Raw genomic sequence first — 14,487 nt, forward strand, 5'->3', positions numbered from 1 at the left:
TTTTATATTTGTTCCAAACAATACCAATTAGGCTTGGCAAAGATTATTTTGAAGATTTAAATAAAATTGTGTTGAAGTATATATGGCTCTTTAGCAAGGCATCGCGGTCTCCCTCTCATGCTCGCTCTGAACTTCGCGCGGACCAAAATAAAAAGATCACCCACCGTCATGTTTGGAGCTTCCGCATTTGGAGCTTCCGCCGCCGTTTGGAGCTCCAAACAGCGGCAGTGCTCCAAACACGAAGCCGGTTGCTAAAGAGCCAGAAAGCAGCAAGGGCGCCAGGTGGAAAGGACAGGGTCGCGATCACACGGAGATGCCCAAAGCGCGGAGCGCACATAACTAAAGGCGGCGCACGCAGTTGGCTTGGGGACTACAAGGCAGCATCTGCGCCTCTTCCCGGGCGTGTCTCTAGGGTGCTTCCGGAGCTACAGGACGCTCTCCGTTGCCTACCAGCCCTTCTTCCTTGGGCTCCCTGCCGTGGGGTACACCCACTTCCTCCTGCAAATTACTCCTCGCAACTCTTCTCTCCCTTTCCTCTCACTCCAAAAAGATCGCCATCGTATCCCGCCGATTCGGGCTTCCAGCCACGTTGTGATCCACTAGTGAGGTTGCCATCTCGGATGGAGGCATCGCAGTCTCCCTCTCTTGCTCGCTTTGAACTTCGCGAGGACCAAAATAAAAAGATCGCCCGCCGTCATGTTTGGAGCTGCCACTTCCGCGCGTTTGGAGCTCCAAATGGCGACCGCACTCCAAACACGGAAGCGGCAGCTCCAAACGTGGCGGCGTAATGGGCAGAAGGGAAAGCAACAGTGGCGGGTGCCAAAGGTGTCTGCAGCAAAGGTGGGAGTAGGGAGCTCTCTGTGCTTGGCCATGATCGCCCGTTAGGAGCGGCTGGTGGCGAGGAATTCCGGCCCGCCGGGCGCTCCTAACGGCAAGTCTCTGTTAGGGATAACATTGTTTTACCCTAACTGTTTTGGGTAAAGATAATAAAATGATGAATCATGGTTTGTCAGATAAAGTGTATGTGACTTTAAGCTAAAGGAATGTAATTAAGGGTGCAGCTGTAAAAGTACTATATAAGCAGCAAGGCACTCTCTGGCTCTTACTGGCTGGCTTATTGAAGACTGCATTCTTGCTGAAACGGGGAGTGAAGAAGTGTGTTGATATTTCTCAACGGAGAGAAGATTGGACTGATTTATTGTAAGTGTACTGACATTGGCTATTCAACACGGACTTTGCAAATAGAGTATCCCTGACAAGACTTGACTGAAATTGATATATGACTACTGGACTGTTTACATGACTATGCTATAATTCTTAAATGGAATAAATTATAATTTTGATAGCACAAGCGTATCTGTATTTTTACTGCGTGTTAACAAGAAGGCTTATCTCACACATTTACCTGTCTTCCTATCTGACTTCGCTGCACGTTCTGTTTAGTTTGTTTTCCTTAACACCTGTTGGGGAATCCAGGCTTAACAGTCTCCCCGCCCTTCCCCCTTATTTTGCATATTTTAAAATAGGCCTAAATTTGGGGGGAGGGGCTTAATTTGATTTTATGCCCAAAAAACATGCTGGGCCTTCCTATTGGTGGAGGCCGTATTGTTGGAGAAACACGGTAGTAATATGTTGATGTTGTCTAATATTGCCAAAATTATTCAAATTATCAAAAAGCGGTTTAAATTACAGAACTTTTAAATAACAGTTTAAATCTTACAACTTTTAAATATACAGTTTATACTCTTTCCTTTGTCTATAGGCTTTATAATCTAACCAGTTCCAATAATCCAGTATTTGAATCTACCAAAGCAAAGTAAGGATTTTAATCCACCCCTCTCAATCAGAGTTGCAGTTCAACTGATGTTTGTAATCCAAACTCCGAACTTCCAAACTACCCCAATCAATAAATCCAAGTCAATTGATGTTTGTAATCCACAATAGCCCATTGGCTTTAACTAGTCCAAACAATAAATCCTACCAAATAATAAACAGTGAAATGCCTTATTCTCTCTATTTACCAGCTGTGTCTTATTCAGCTGATAAATTCTCAGCTTCAAGGTCACCACTAGTTATTTATGTCTGGGCATAAAGCCACATCTTCTGCTTACATGTAAGACATTCAACAATTTTCTCTTCTTTGTCACAAGGTACCACTCTCCCTTGATTAATTCTTCAGGAATCCATAACACATGTTTATTGAAGCATCCCTCTGATTATGTGAGCAAAATTTGTGTGCCTGGCAACCAGCATAAATGTATGATAGTTGCAGCATCCCACATTCACTTGGGGACTTCTGATAAGCAGTCAGTGGGAGTAATTTGCTTAATGACTACAGCAGCAAAAGTAAAAATCATGCATGACTCACTTAATGATCACAATGCTTTGCAACTTAATGATTGCATTACTTAGCAACAGATGTTCCAATCCCAATTATCATCATAAGTCAATGAATGCAATCATCTCTGATGTCCTATGATATAACTCAAAATGCATAAAACCTATGATCATGTCTGCATTTTAATGACCAATGATTGCCTAAACTGCCTCTGTTCTGTTTCTTATTTTTGAATCTTTTTAGAACTTAGAGGGCTGTTCTTCATTACAACAGAAACAAAAGATAGCATTTCTTGATGTACAGAATGCTCTTTTCTTCACTCAGTTGGAAATGCAGCAATTGAAATATGCCACGCAGCAAAAGGATCGGCAGTTGGCTGAAGCTAAAAGGACCAACCACTTTCTAGAGACAGCATTGCAAGAAGAACAGCTACAAAAAGAAGCAGCTTGGAGACATAATAAGGTATGATTTTTGACCAATTAACTTTAGCAATAAACAGGGAAAGAAGAAGGATAAAGCAGGAGAATTCATTAGGTTTGTCAGTATTGATTGTGGAAGTGCTTTAAAAGCTTAGGAGCCCTAATATGACAGTGGTCCACCCACCCATTCTGGGATTGTGGGAAATCCTTCTAGGCCACTAAATATTGAAAGTTTCCCCTATGCTTATGGGAATCCAGAATCTCGGATTTCAAAATGCTGTTCCCCTTCTATCATTAATGGCTCAGGGAGTGGTGGAAGCTTAGATCTTGTGCTTCTGCCAGGGCTTTCCTCACCACCAGCCATATATTTCACAGTTGGGATACCCACTCCTTTAACAAAGAAACGGGGGGTGGGAGGGTCATTCAGGCATTGGATGAACTTCTGTCTTGTGGCCATGCTAAAAAGAGTAAATTCCATGCTACTATGCACATAATTATTATACGCCACTTCAGCAAAAGGCAGTAAATCAGTCCAGTTATCTTGTTGATAGCTTTGATTAGATTAGATTAGATTAGATTAGATTAGATTAGATTAGATTAACAGAGGTTGAAGGGAACAGTGGTCCACGAGAAAATTTTGGTGGTCCACAGAGAAATGTCACCCCCAGAGCACCCCCCCAAAGCAATTAATCCAGGCTGCACAGCCACCCACATGGCCCGTGGGAACCCTCCCCGCCCATTCACTCCTTACCTGGCAAACTTGCTTTTTCCTGACCATCAGCTGTTCTGCTGTGTCGGGAGATTTAGATTAGCTAGAAAGCAGGAAATCATCGGATTTCTTGTTTTCTAGCTAGTCTTTAGATCTTCCTTAAGACTGAAGCTTCTATTATTCAGTGCAGACTCACTGCAAGCAAATTTTATGTGACAGACTCAGGTAGCCAATGGCAGATAGATAAATCTCTGAATGATTCTGTGAGCAACTCAATCTGCCTGCCTGCTTTGCCTGATTTTGGGTAAAAGTTGTTCTTTTTTAATAAAAAATTCAATATTTACATACATGGTGTGTTGTGAGTTAATTTTGTGAGTTTGCTTACTAGCAAATTTTATGAGTTTGCTTGCCAGCAAATTTTATGTGACAGACTCAGGTAGTCGATGGCAGATAGATACCGTATTTGCCGGCATATAAGATGACTTTTTTGCCCTGAAAAACATGCCTCCAATTGGGGGGGTCGTCTTATATGCCGGGTCGTCTTATACGCCGGCAAATAGTAATTGGGAAGCACTGCGGCTGCCCGTGGCTGAGGCACTTTTGCGCACCGTGGAAGCGAATCCCGTGAAGCCGAAAGGAGCAGCCAGCCTTCTCCCAGCTCCCAAGGAAGCGAGGCTCGCACCGCCCGAGCTCCGCTGAGGTATCCGGCTGGGGCTGGCAGGAGTTGTTACCGCTGGCGCGGCTCTGCGCGGCTCCAGTCCTGTGTTGCCTCGGGAAGGGAAAGGCAAAACCAGGAGCCGCTGCTGCCATTGCAAAGCGCCGCCGCGGCTCTTCCTTTTTGTTTTTCCCTTCCCGAGGCAACGCGGGACTGGAGCCGCGCGGAGCCGCGCCAGCGGTAACAACTCCTGACAGCCCCAGCCGGATACCTCAGCGGAGCCCGGGCGGTGCGAGCCTCGTTTCCTTGGGAGCTGGGAGAAGGCTGGCTGCTCCTTTCAGCTTCACGGGATTCGTTTCCACGGTGCGCAAAAGTGCCTCAAAAAAAAAAACAAGTGCAAAAGTGGAAGGCGTGCGGAAGAGGGGGCGAGTATATAACAAACTATATTTTGAGTGGAAATGTTGGGGGGTCGTCTTATACGCCGGGTCGTCTTATACGCCGGCATATACGGTAGATCTCTGAATGAATCTGTGAGCAACTCAATCTGCCTGCCTGCTTTGCCTGATTTTGGGTAAAAGTTGATTTTTTTAATAAAAAAATCAATATTTACATAAATTTTTATAAGCCATGCCCACCCAGTCACATGACCACCAAATTAGGCCACGCCCACAGAACCGGTTGTTAAGAAATTTGAATCCCACCCCTGTCTCTGTGTGTTTGTGTGTGTGTGAGAGAGAGAGAGAGAGACAGAGAGAGAGAGAAAAATTAGATCAGATATATATATCTCTCTCTCTCCCACCAATGTCAGCAAGCCACTGTCACTCAAAATTCATATTAGTGGTCCCCGGGATTTAAAATTATGAGTTTGGTGGTCCCTGAGCTCCAAAAGGCTGGTGACCCCTGATCTAGTCCAATCCCTCACCCAAGCAGACTCTACACCATTTTTTACAGATGTCAGTCTAGTCTGTTTTTGAAACCTTCCAGTAATGAAGCTCACACAACTTCCAAAGGCAAACTGTTCCACTGGTTGATTGCTCTCACTGTGAGAAAATTTCTCCTTATTTCCAGGTTGAATCTCTCCTTGATCAGTTTCCATCCATTATTCCTTGTCTGGCCTTCAGGTGCTTTGGAAAATAGCTTGACCCCCACCTCTCTGTGGCAGCCCCTCAGTTATTGAAACACTACTATTATGTTTCCCCTTGTCCTTCTCTTCACTAGACTAGCCATGCCCAATTCCTGCAACCGTTCATCATATGTTTTAGCCTCCTCTTGGTTGCTCTTCTTTGCACTCTTTCTAGAGTTTCAACATCTTTTTTATAATGTGGTGACCAAACCAGCATGCAGTACTCTAGGTGTGGGCTAATGCTTTATAGAGTGGTAATAGTACCTCACTTAATCTTGATTGTATCCCTCTATTAATGCAGCTTAGGATCGCATTGGCTTTTTTGGCTGCCACTGCACACTGTTGGCTCATATTTAATTGGTTGTCCACTAAGACTCCAAGATCTCTCTCACTGTTAGTGCTATTAAGTTTGGTTTCAGCCAGTCTATATTTGTACTTTTGGTTTTTCTTGCCTAAATGTAAGACTTTAGTTTTCTCTACATTGAATTTCATTTTGTTAAATAGGACCCAGTGTTCAAGTCTGTCAAGATCCATCTAGATCTTGAGCCTATCATCTAGGGCAGTGTTGGCAAACCTTTTTGGCACTGCGTGCCAAAATGGGAGTGCGCGCAAGCCCATGTGCCGGAAACCAGAAGAGCACCCAGTTTCCAGCGCGTACCCCATCCACCTGGTCTCCATGTGTGAGGAGCTGCACTCTCCTCCAGCCCTTCTGGGGCAGTGTGAGAACCATCACCGCCCCCTCCCCCCAGCAGTGACAGGAGCCGGCCAGGACTGCAGATGAACCCCACTTTGCAAAGCACAGTTCAGGCATCCCTCATGCCATGTAGTTCCTGGCTCAGCGGTAGTGGCGGCTGGTGGGCCCCTGGTTCAGCTGGCCGGCTCAGCGCTCTCCCCACTCTGGGCGGCTCGGTTCTTTCCCCAGTGCTGAATGACCCGCCTTTCCACCAGTAGTGCATGAGGTGGGTGGCAAGGGGCGGCTTGGTTTCCCAGGGTTGTCAGGTGGCACGGATCAACCCAGCCTCCTTTGCCCATTTCAGCTCAGTCCAGGGTGCAGGAGGGAGCATAAGGAGCTTGGGGGGAGGGGTGAAGGGATGTGCACTAATTAACCCATGAGGCACCGACAGCGCACCTTGGAGCAGTGGCACCCAGAGCTACGTGCTCTGCGGCCAGCCGGGGGCAAGGGGCGGTGGTGGTTCTTGTGCTGCCCCTTCCGGCTGGGATGCTAGAGGAAGAGGAGCCATTGTCAGGGAGGCAAGCTGCCCCAGGAGGACTGGCCAGTCACTCCTGCCCCTTGCCCTGCTGCCGCCGCCACTGCTGCTCTTCTGTAGTGCCCGAGCCAACCAGATACTTCAGGCCATGGATGCTCATCGGTGCCATAGGTTGGAGGGCTGGGGCTGTGCAAGAAGCCTGCTCGGGCAGGGAGGGATGAAAGCCCTGGCCCGCCCCTCCAGGCCAACAGCTCTACTCCCTTAGAAAGCGACCGCTGGGATCCCCTCTCCATGTCTTTGGGCACACGTGCCGTCTCCTGTTGTTCTAGGTTCCAGCTCATGCATGCCCTTCGGCCAGCTTGTCTTTGCACGTGCATGCGTGCCAGACACTGAAAGACTAGATGGCTGCCATGCATGCGCATGCTGGAAATCAAAAGATCATCTTCCCAGCACATGAAAGACCAGCTGGCCGACACGCCGGAACCCGGAAGAGCAACGGGTGACGGCTCCATGTGCCCAGAGAGATGGCTTTGCGTGCCACTTGTAGGGTGTTAGCTATTCCTACCAGCTTAGTATCATCCACAAATTTGGTAAGTTCCCCTTTTGCTCCCTCATCTAAGTCATTTATGAAGATGTTGAAGAGTACTGGGCCTAAGACGGAACCTTGTGGTACCCCACTGCTTACTCCATTACCGAAGTACCGTTAAGGACTACTCATTGAGTACAGTTTGTCAGCAAGTTACAAACTCATCTTATGGTGATGCTATCCGTCTCACCATCCATCTGATGGTGATGCTATCCGTCTCACCATCCATCTGATGGTGATGCTATCTATTCTACTTTTTTTCTAGCTTACCAAGAAGTAGGTTGTGGTCTACTTTGTTGAATGCCTTGCTGAAGTCTATTACAGTATGTCTACAGTATTTCACCGGTCTACTAATGTAGTCACTATGTTGAAGAATGAAATAAGATTGGTTTTGGCATGATTTGTTTTTAAAAGCCCATGTTGACTTCTAGTTATTACTTTACTTGTTTCTAGATGTTGGCAGACCTGGTTTTTTATCATTATCATTATTATTATATTTTCCAGTACCTTCCCAGGTATTGATGTTAGGCTGATTAGTCTGTAGTTTCCTGGGTCTGTTTTTTTCCTCCTTTTTTGAAGATGGGAACCACGTCAGCTCTTTTCCAGTCCTTTGGTAGTTCTCTGGTGCTCCAGGATTTTTGAAAGATGTGGTACAATGGTTCTGAGATGACATCTGCCAGCTCCTTTAGAACTCTGGGATGTAATCCATCAGGTCCCAGTGATTTGTATTCATCAAGATCAGATAGGTGTTCTCTTACCATTTTTTGTTTAACTTTTATTTCTAGTCACTACCTTAAACCAGTGAGAAATTTCATCTTCAGGAGATGGCAAGGCAGTCTACATTTATGAAAACATTATCACATCAAACTGTGTTTCACTGTTTTCTTGCTCAGGTCATTTATTCAGTTATAACTTAGCCATGTTTAAATTATTGGTTGAAACTAATATTATCCAATGGGTTAGGGGCATTTCTGACTCTCAAGGATGGTTTTAATTTATCCTGAAAAAAGGCCACTGTGCATGATGTGTACAAGTTTGAATTCCCTTTCGCGGGAATTAATTCCTCTTATGACTAGAATAAGAAACAGGCAAGTAGTTTTCTAATTAAATGTATCATCCCCTAACCAAACTCAATTTTTCTGTTATTTGACACATGAAGGGCTTTCTTTTCCTAATTTGCTTCAAAGCTAGCGGGATTTTGTTTCTTTCAGGAATTCTTTGCTACTCTTCAGCACTACAGAACACTACAGAACAAGAGCATGCAATGTTGTACTTTAGAAAAAGGAACATATTTGAGGATGCACAGACAAGACCAGAAAATTAAGGATTTGACATACAGTTTAGCCTGCAAAGAATGGCTTCTACAGGTAAGAAGACAGGGATGGGCTTTTAAAGCCATTCTAGGAGCTTAAAGTGGCAGAAGAAAAGAGGCCAAAAAGTTTTAATAATTAAAAACTATAATCAATAAATGCCCTAGAGCGTATTTTGTGGATTTGCTATTCTCCTGAAGAATATCTTCCCTAAATCACTTTTAAAGCTGCTTTTTTTTTGCTATAAGAGAAGAACTTTCCAGGTTTTGGTCTGGCTTCGAGTTTGGGGTCTGGGTCTGTGTTCTTGACGTGTGTCAGCTTGTTTGGTTTTGGGGTCTGGGGGTGCAACGATCCAGACCCCAAACTCGAAGCCAGACCAAAACCCAGAATGCCACATCACAGCCACCCGCTTAGGATATCACATCAGAAAACTCAGGAAATTACACCACAAGAACTCAAGAAGTTGCAACACAGCAAACGACCCAGGAAATCACAGCACAAGACCAAGGATACCACAGCAATAAAACTCACAAGGTCATCACACAACCCATTACCCAAGCCGTCACAACACAGGAAGCTAATGGAAAAGAGATCAAAAAACAAACGACCCAGGAGATTAAAACGCAGGACCCAGAATACCACAACAAAAGAACTCGCAAGCCCATCACACAACCCATTACCCAAGCTGTTAAAACACAGGAGGCTAATGGAAAAAAGATCACTACAAAACAAACGACCCAGTAGATTACAGCACAAGATCCAGGATATCTCCACAACAAAACTCACAAGGCCATCACACAGCCCATTATACCAACATCAACTCCATCAACCAATCAAGAGGCACCAGCTCAGCACACCAGCCCCGCCCCCCCCACCAGTATTTATAGAAAGATGGCAGCTCCAATCACACACTGCTTATGCTGGCACGAAGTGGAAAGCACCAGCCTGATGATGGCATATGAGATTCTGCCGAAACGTTGCTACAACTTTAAAAGCACAACTATAATGACATGGAAAATACCTGAACAAAGCTGAATACTGTATGTATGTATGTATGTATGTGTACATACATATGTATGTATGTCCATTTACTCGGAGCCAAGCTGCACTAAAATCCTCCAACACAATGTTGCCAGCCAATCAAGACACAAAAAAAGCCACAAAGCAGACAGAAGATATTAGAAACACCAATCAAGCAGAACACAGCAAACTCCAAGACCAATAAACACAGACCAAGACTCCCAACCAATCAGGATGAAGAAAAAACCATTCTGGCACAGCAGTAGGCTAGCCCCAAATTTAAAACAGAAACGGCTGTGAAAGTCTGACTCACAGACGAACACAATACAGAAGCCTGATGTTGGCAGATAAAATTCTGCCGAAATGTTGCTACAACTTTAAAAGCACAACTATAATGACGTGGGAAAATACCCGAACAAAGCTGAATACCATACATGTAAGTACCCGCGAAAACTTAAGAAAACAAATGTATATATATTTCCCCCCCCCTATATATATATGTGTGTGTGTGTGTGTGTGTGTGTGTATACACATATACATATACATATACATACATACTAACTATAGCTTGGCCTCTGTATCAGGTACTGGAATATGATAAACAGCAATATTTATCATAAAAGAGAATTTAGCTTCAGTTCAGCCACAGATTGGCAAGTAACATGATGAAAAGCATTATCAAGATAATATATTTTATTATTTACTTTATTAAAACAATCATTTGGCTTGTATAAAGTTTGTACTCTTTCTTATACAGTGTTAAGAATTTTTGAAGAGATCAAGTATGTAGTAAACATAGTTTGATAGGACTTTAAAAAAAATTGTAGTTATCAAAATTATAGTGATCAAGTAAGCTTACCTTAGAGAATGGTACTTCTTTCAAGAGAATAAAAAATTCACATTTTGAAGGCATTCCTTAATAATGTGCATTAGGAGCAGTGCTTTTTATCTTATTTACAAATTATAATTAGAGATAGGAGTAATGTGCTAATATCTAATTACTCTGTTAGGGTTGTTAACCTGAAATGGAAGTTTGAAGTACTCTAAAAATGGGGAAATGGGAAGAACTGAATTTTCCATTGTATTTTGACAAGTATAGCCAAACATATAAAATTATTTGTTTCATTAAGAAATGTGTATGTATCTTTTTAAAATGGAGATTCCCTAATTATCCACAGAAATATGTAAAACTAGCAAAACATTTCAATCACTTACAAATTGAAACTGTTAACAGTAAAAATAGCTGTTTGTTTTACTTTACTTTTACTTTATAGTGAAAATACAAATTTTGTGTTACACCTTATGGAAAATATATTAAGTCCTGAAAAGACTATATGAAAATCAGTAGATACTCCTGATATCAGTAGATACACACACACACACACAATTTTATTTTATTTTATAACATATAAAATTCCATTTTTAGTTAAACTGTGTGTTATCTGGGTACAAATAATTTTAGGAAATAATAATCAAAATGTTTACAACAGTATTCATTACATTGGTTTTAGTTCTATAATAATAACAATAATTATCGTTGCTTATCCATTTTAACAAACCTTCCTTATAATCATTAGTCCTTTTCTTTCATTTACATGTTTCTAACTTGTGTTTTTATTAGCTAACCATTGATAAAATAAGTCCCATGTCAAAGAGTATTCAGTTTCTTCCTTTTCCTTAATTGTGTTAGTCTATCCATTTCTGCACATTCTAGTATCACATTTTCATCTGTAGAGATCTCTTTTCCATTGTTGTGCAAATACAATTCTAGCTGCAGTTAATATATGTAGAATCAAATATGTATTCCCCTTGTTATACTTATTCAATAAAATGCCCAACAGAAATATTTCTGGTTTTAAATCTATATGTTGTTTTTATCATTTTTTCCAACCATGTGTGTATTTTTGTCCATTTTTTTAATTTAATTTTTTGCTTTTGGGCATGCCCACCACATATGATACATATGAACCACGTATCTGATTACATTTCCAACATTTAGTGGATATCTCCTTAAACATCTTTGACAAACTTGTGGGTGAAAAGTGCAATCTATAAAACATTTTATAAAGATTTTCTTTACATGCAGTTGACATTGTTAATTTATAATTTGTATCTCACAATTTCTGCCATTTATCTAATCTGTTGTGTAACCAAAAAGAAACCCCTGATGCTTTCTAATAGAAGAAAATGTATACAAATGTATACATATTGATGATTCTGACATGCATTCTGTTATCCTAGGAATCTAAGGATCTTTTAGAGTATCATCAGAATTTGGACAAAAATTCTACAACTGCTGATAAAATAGTACAGAAATTGCAACAACTAATTAAAGACAAAGATGCTGCCCTGGAGGTACTTGCAGAAGCTTCTAGGAAAATCTTTTGATGGTTATTTTTTTTTAATGTTTGGGATAGACTTTGAGGCAGTGTACTACTTTTTTTTGTATGTGGGATATAGGAATAAGATGTCAACTTAATTTTTAAGTGTGTTTCTCTAATTTAGAGATATATAAGTCGGATTCAAAATGGAAAAAGTACTGTTGGGGTATGAACATGTTTACTGTAACGCTTAAAGAAGCTTCAGCTTGAATGGTACTAGTAGCTGCTTGATCCCAACATGACGCCTTAAAGAAGCTTCAGCTTGAATGGTACTAGTAGCTGCTTGATCCCAAGAAAATATGTATTTGCAACCTTCTCCTGTCAGTGTCCCCTTGAGCTGAATACATATTTTCCTTGAGCCACATATGGAAACCCCAGAGAAAGTAAAGCTTATTTAAGAATGCCATGACTTTTGCAGCAAGATCTCAGTCTGAGTCTTTAACTTTTTGCCTCTCGTTATTCATGCAATTCTTTCTGGGTGTGTGTGTCTTGCAGCAAGCCATAGGGGAGAAGTTCTCTGCACTTGAAGACAGAGAACAGGAACTGAACCAGCTTTATTTGTCCATAAAAGAACAAGATTGTGATCTGAAAGGTCTACATCAAGTTATTTCTGGCAACAAAGCTACCATCCAGGTAAATTGCCACCATAAGGGTAGTTGTTCTGGTTACTTTATAGGCCATACCTTAATAATAATTAATGAGATTGAAAGTAAAATGCAGTTGTTTTTGACAACAATCTCTTGAGGTGAATCAAAAAAGTTCACACCTAGTACTCAATTTTTAGATCAGTTCTACAGTATATAGAACTGATATATAGTATATAGGTATATCTTACCTATGTACAGTATATAGGTAAGTCGGCAGGCCAATAGTTTATCTGTCTTGGCATGCCTATCCTGACTGTGACATTTTGTAAGATTTCAATACTACATAAAATTCCTTTTTTACTATATGTATAAATTGTTTAAGATTGAATAAAACTTTGTAAGTTAGGGAAGTGTTCCTAGTTATTTTGGGCTGAACTGCCATGAATGCCAGCCAATATAGCCAACAGTTGGGGATAGCACAAGTCGCAGTCCAAAATAACTGGGGGCATTAAATTCCCTTCTGTTGTAAGAAATAGAATTTCAGCTTGGGTGGGTACAGCATGTTTGCTTCATGGATAAATTTATCCTTTATCCTAATATGATTAGCTTTAAAACTATAAAAAAAGGATGGAATTAATACTATTTTGGACTTCAGGAAATTCAGAAACAGATTTGATTTGTCTTATCTTGAGCTATTTGTTATTCATGTTTACCTTAATAGTGTTTAGAGAGCTTGCTAAAAGCCAAGGACCTGGAACTGGAGAAGATGTTAGCAGCCAACCAGAATTTGCAATGGCTGATCAAGAATATAGAAGCAAAATCTCAGAAATGGCAATCTGAACAAGAAAGGATTATCCAGAAGCTTCATGACAGAAACAAAGAAGTAGAGGTAAGACTTGTGGTTCAGCTTGTTAGGAAAGAAGCTGAAGAGAAAGGAATGAACAATGACTTGGAGAACAATGGTTATCTTGAGATTTAGACCACAGTGGCTGGGGTGCGTAAGACATACTACCCCATTTTATTAAGTAGTTTTTGTAGTGGTGCAGATATAGTTTAGGCATTTTGCTATCTTTTTTGACTATGCTGCTGATGGAGCATTGTTATTAATGTTTTCCAGTTAGGGCAGCAACAAAGCTGTAGGGGATAGAAGGCTGATCTCCTCCAGGCTTATCTTTCTCTTGTCTCAGACCCTTTCGGCAACACTGCTCTGCAATCTGGAGCCTGGACAGAGGGACACCATAGAAGCCCTCCACCTCCACCTTCAGCAAAAAGACCAGATCATAAAAGAATTCCTATGGGAGAAGAGCCAGCAAGTTGTAGACCCAGTAGCTGAGCTTGAGGAGTTACTTCAAGCATGGAACACTAGAGAACAACAAAGTTATGTAAGTGGGATACTGTGAATGAGAAAATCAGTCTTGATTATAGAATCACAGAAGGAAAGGGGGAAAGGAATCTTCCACATGATCTAGTTTAGCTTCCTGCCATCTATCTTCCTCTATTGATGGCCATCCATCCATCTTTAAACAAGATGGCCACTCTTGTTTGGATCTTAAGAAAACTTATTCATTGGTTGAGGAGCCTGATACAATAAAATCATAATAAAACCAAGAATCTTGTTTCACCATTATTCTATTCCTGGAGTATTCAGCAGAGGTTTCCCAAGTAGTCTTCTGATGGAATGTTCATGGGTCCATAGTCTGTCATTCTAACAAAATCTATTCTCGCTAAATGGGAATTTGATATTTTATTTACTTTTTATAAAAATGCTTTTTTGTGAAATGAAGATTATTTTTAAAAAAATCTTGGAAAAACAAGGGCTATGCAATACTGCTTTTCTTCTTTTTGTCTGCCTGAATGAAGATGGTAAATGCCTGTGGATAGTGTATTTTCATCACCTCTCAAGAAAGGTGCTGTGACTATGGTATCCATTCTAACTAAATTCTTTTATGTTGCTGATTTGATTATGAGGCATCGGTTCAAGGCCTTTTCTATTATTGTAATCAAAACATACACTGATATTAAAATAAATATTTTTGGCCATTTTGCAGCTTCTCTTTCATTTTTTGTAAGCTTTTAAATTTTTGTTTTTGATTGCTGACTTTTATTTTCCTAATAATTTTGATTTCTTTTAAATTAGTGATGCTCAAAAAT

The 14,487-nt window shown here is 41.2% G+C and overlaps 1 protein-coding gene across 30 annotated transcripts in view; it reads left to right on the top strand.

Moving 5' to 3' along the window:
- The window catches only part of PDE4DIP (phosphodiesterase 4D interacting protein), a 197,493-nt gene that overhangs the window by 107,764 nt on the left and 75,242 nt on the right, over nt 1–14,487 (top strand). For 19 of the 30 annotated variants that reach the window (XM_087962501.1, XM_087962503.1, XM_087962506.1 and 16 more), the window contains 6 exons: nt 2,582–2,800; nt 8,250–8,405; nt 11,610–11,723; nt 12,245–12,382; nt 13,058–13,225; nt 13,524–13,718. In XM_087962501.1, coding sequence (XP_087818627.1) covers nt 2,582–2,800; nt 8,250–8,405; nt 11,610–11,723; nt 12,245–12,382; nt 13,058–13,225; nt 13,524–13,718 — 990 coding nt within the window. The remainder of the gene's footprint in view (nt 1–2,581; nt 2,801–8,249; nt 8,406–11,609; nt 11,724–12,244; nt 12,383–13,057; nt 13,226–13,523; nt 13,719–14,487) is intronic. The other 11 variants (XM_087962504.1, XM_087962508.1, XM_087962514.1 and 8 more) reach the window with 2 other exon arrangements.

Source organism: Notechis scutatus, chromosome 3, assembly GCF_049901735.1.
Source record: "Notechis scutatus isolate UNSWTSFEM ecotype Mainland chromosome 3, rNotScu1.2, whole genome shotgun sequence".
NCBI lineage: Eukaryota > Metazoa > Chordata > Lepidosauria > Squamata > Elapidae > Notechis > Notechis scutatus.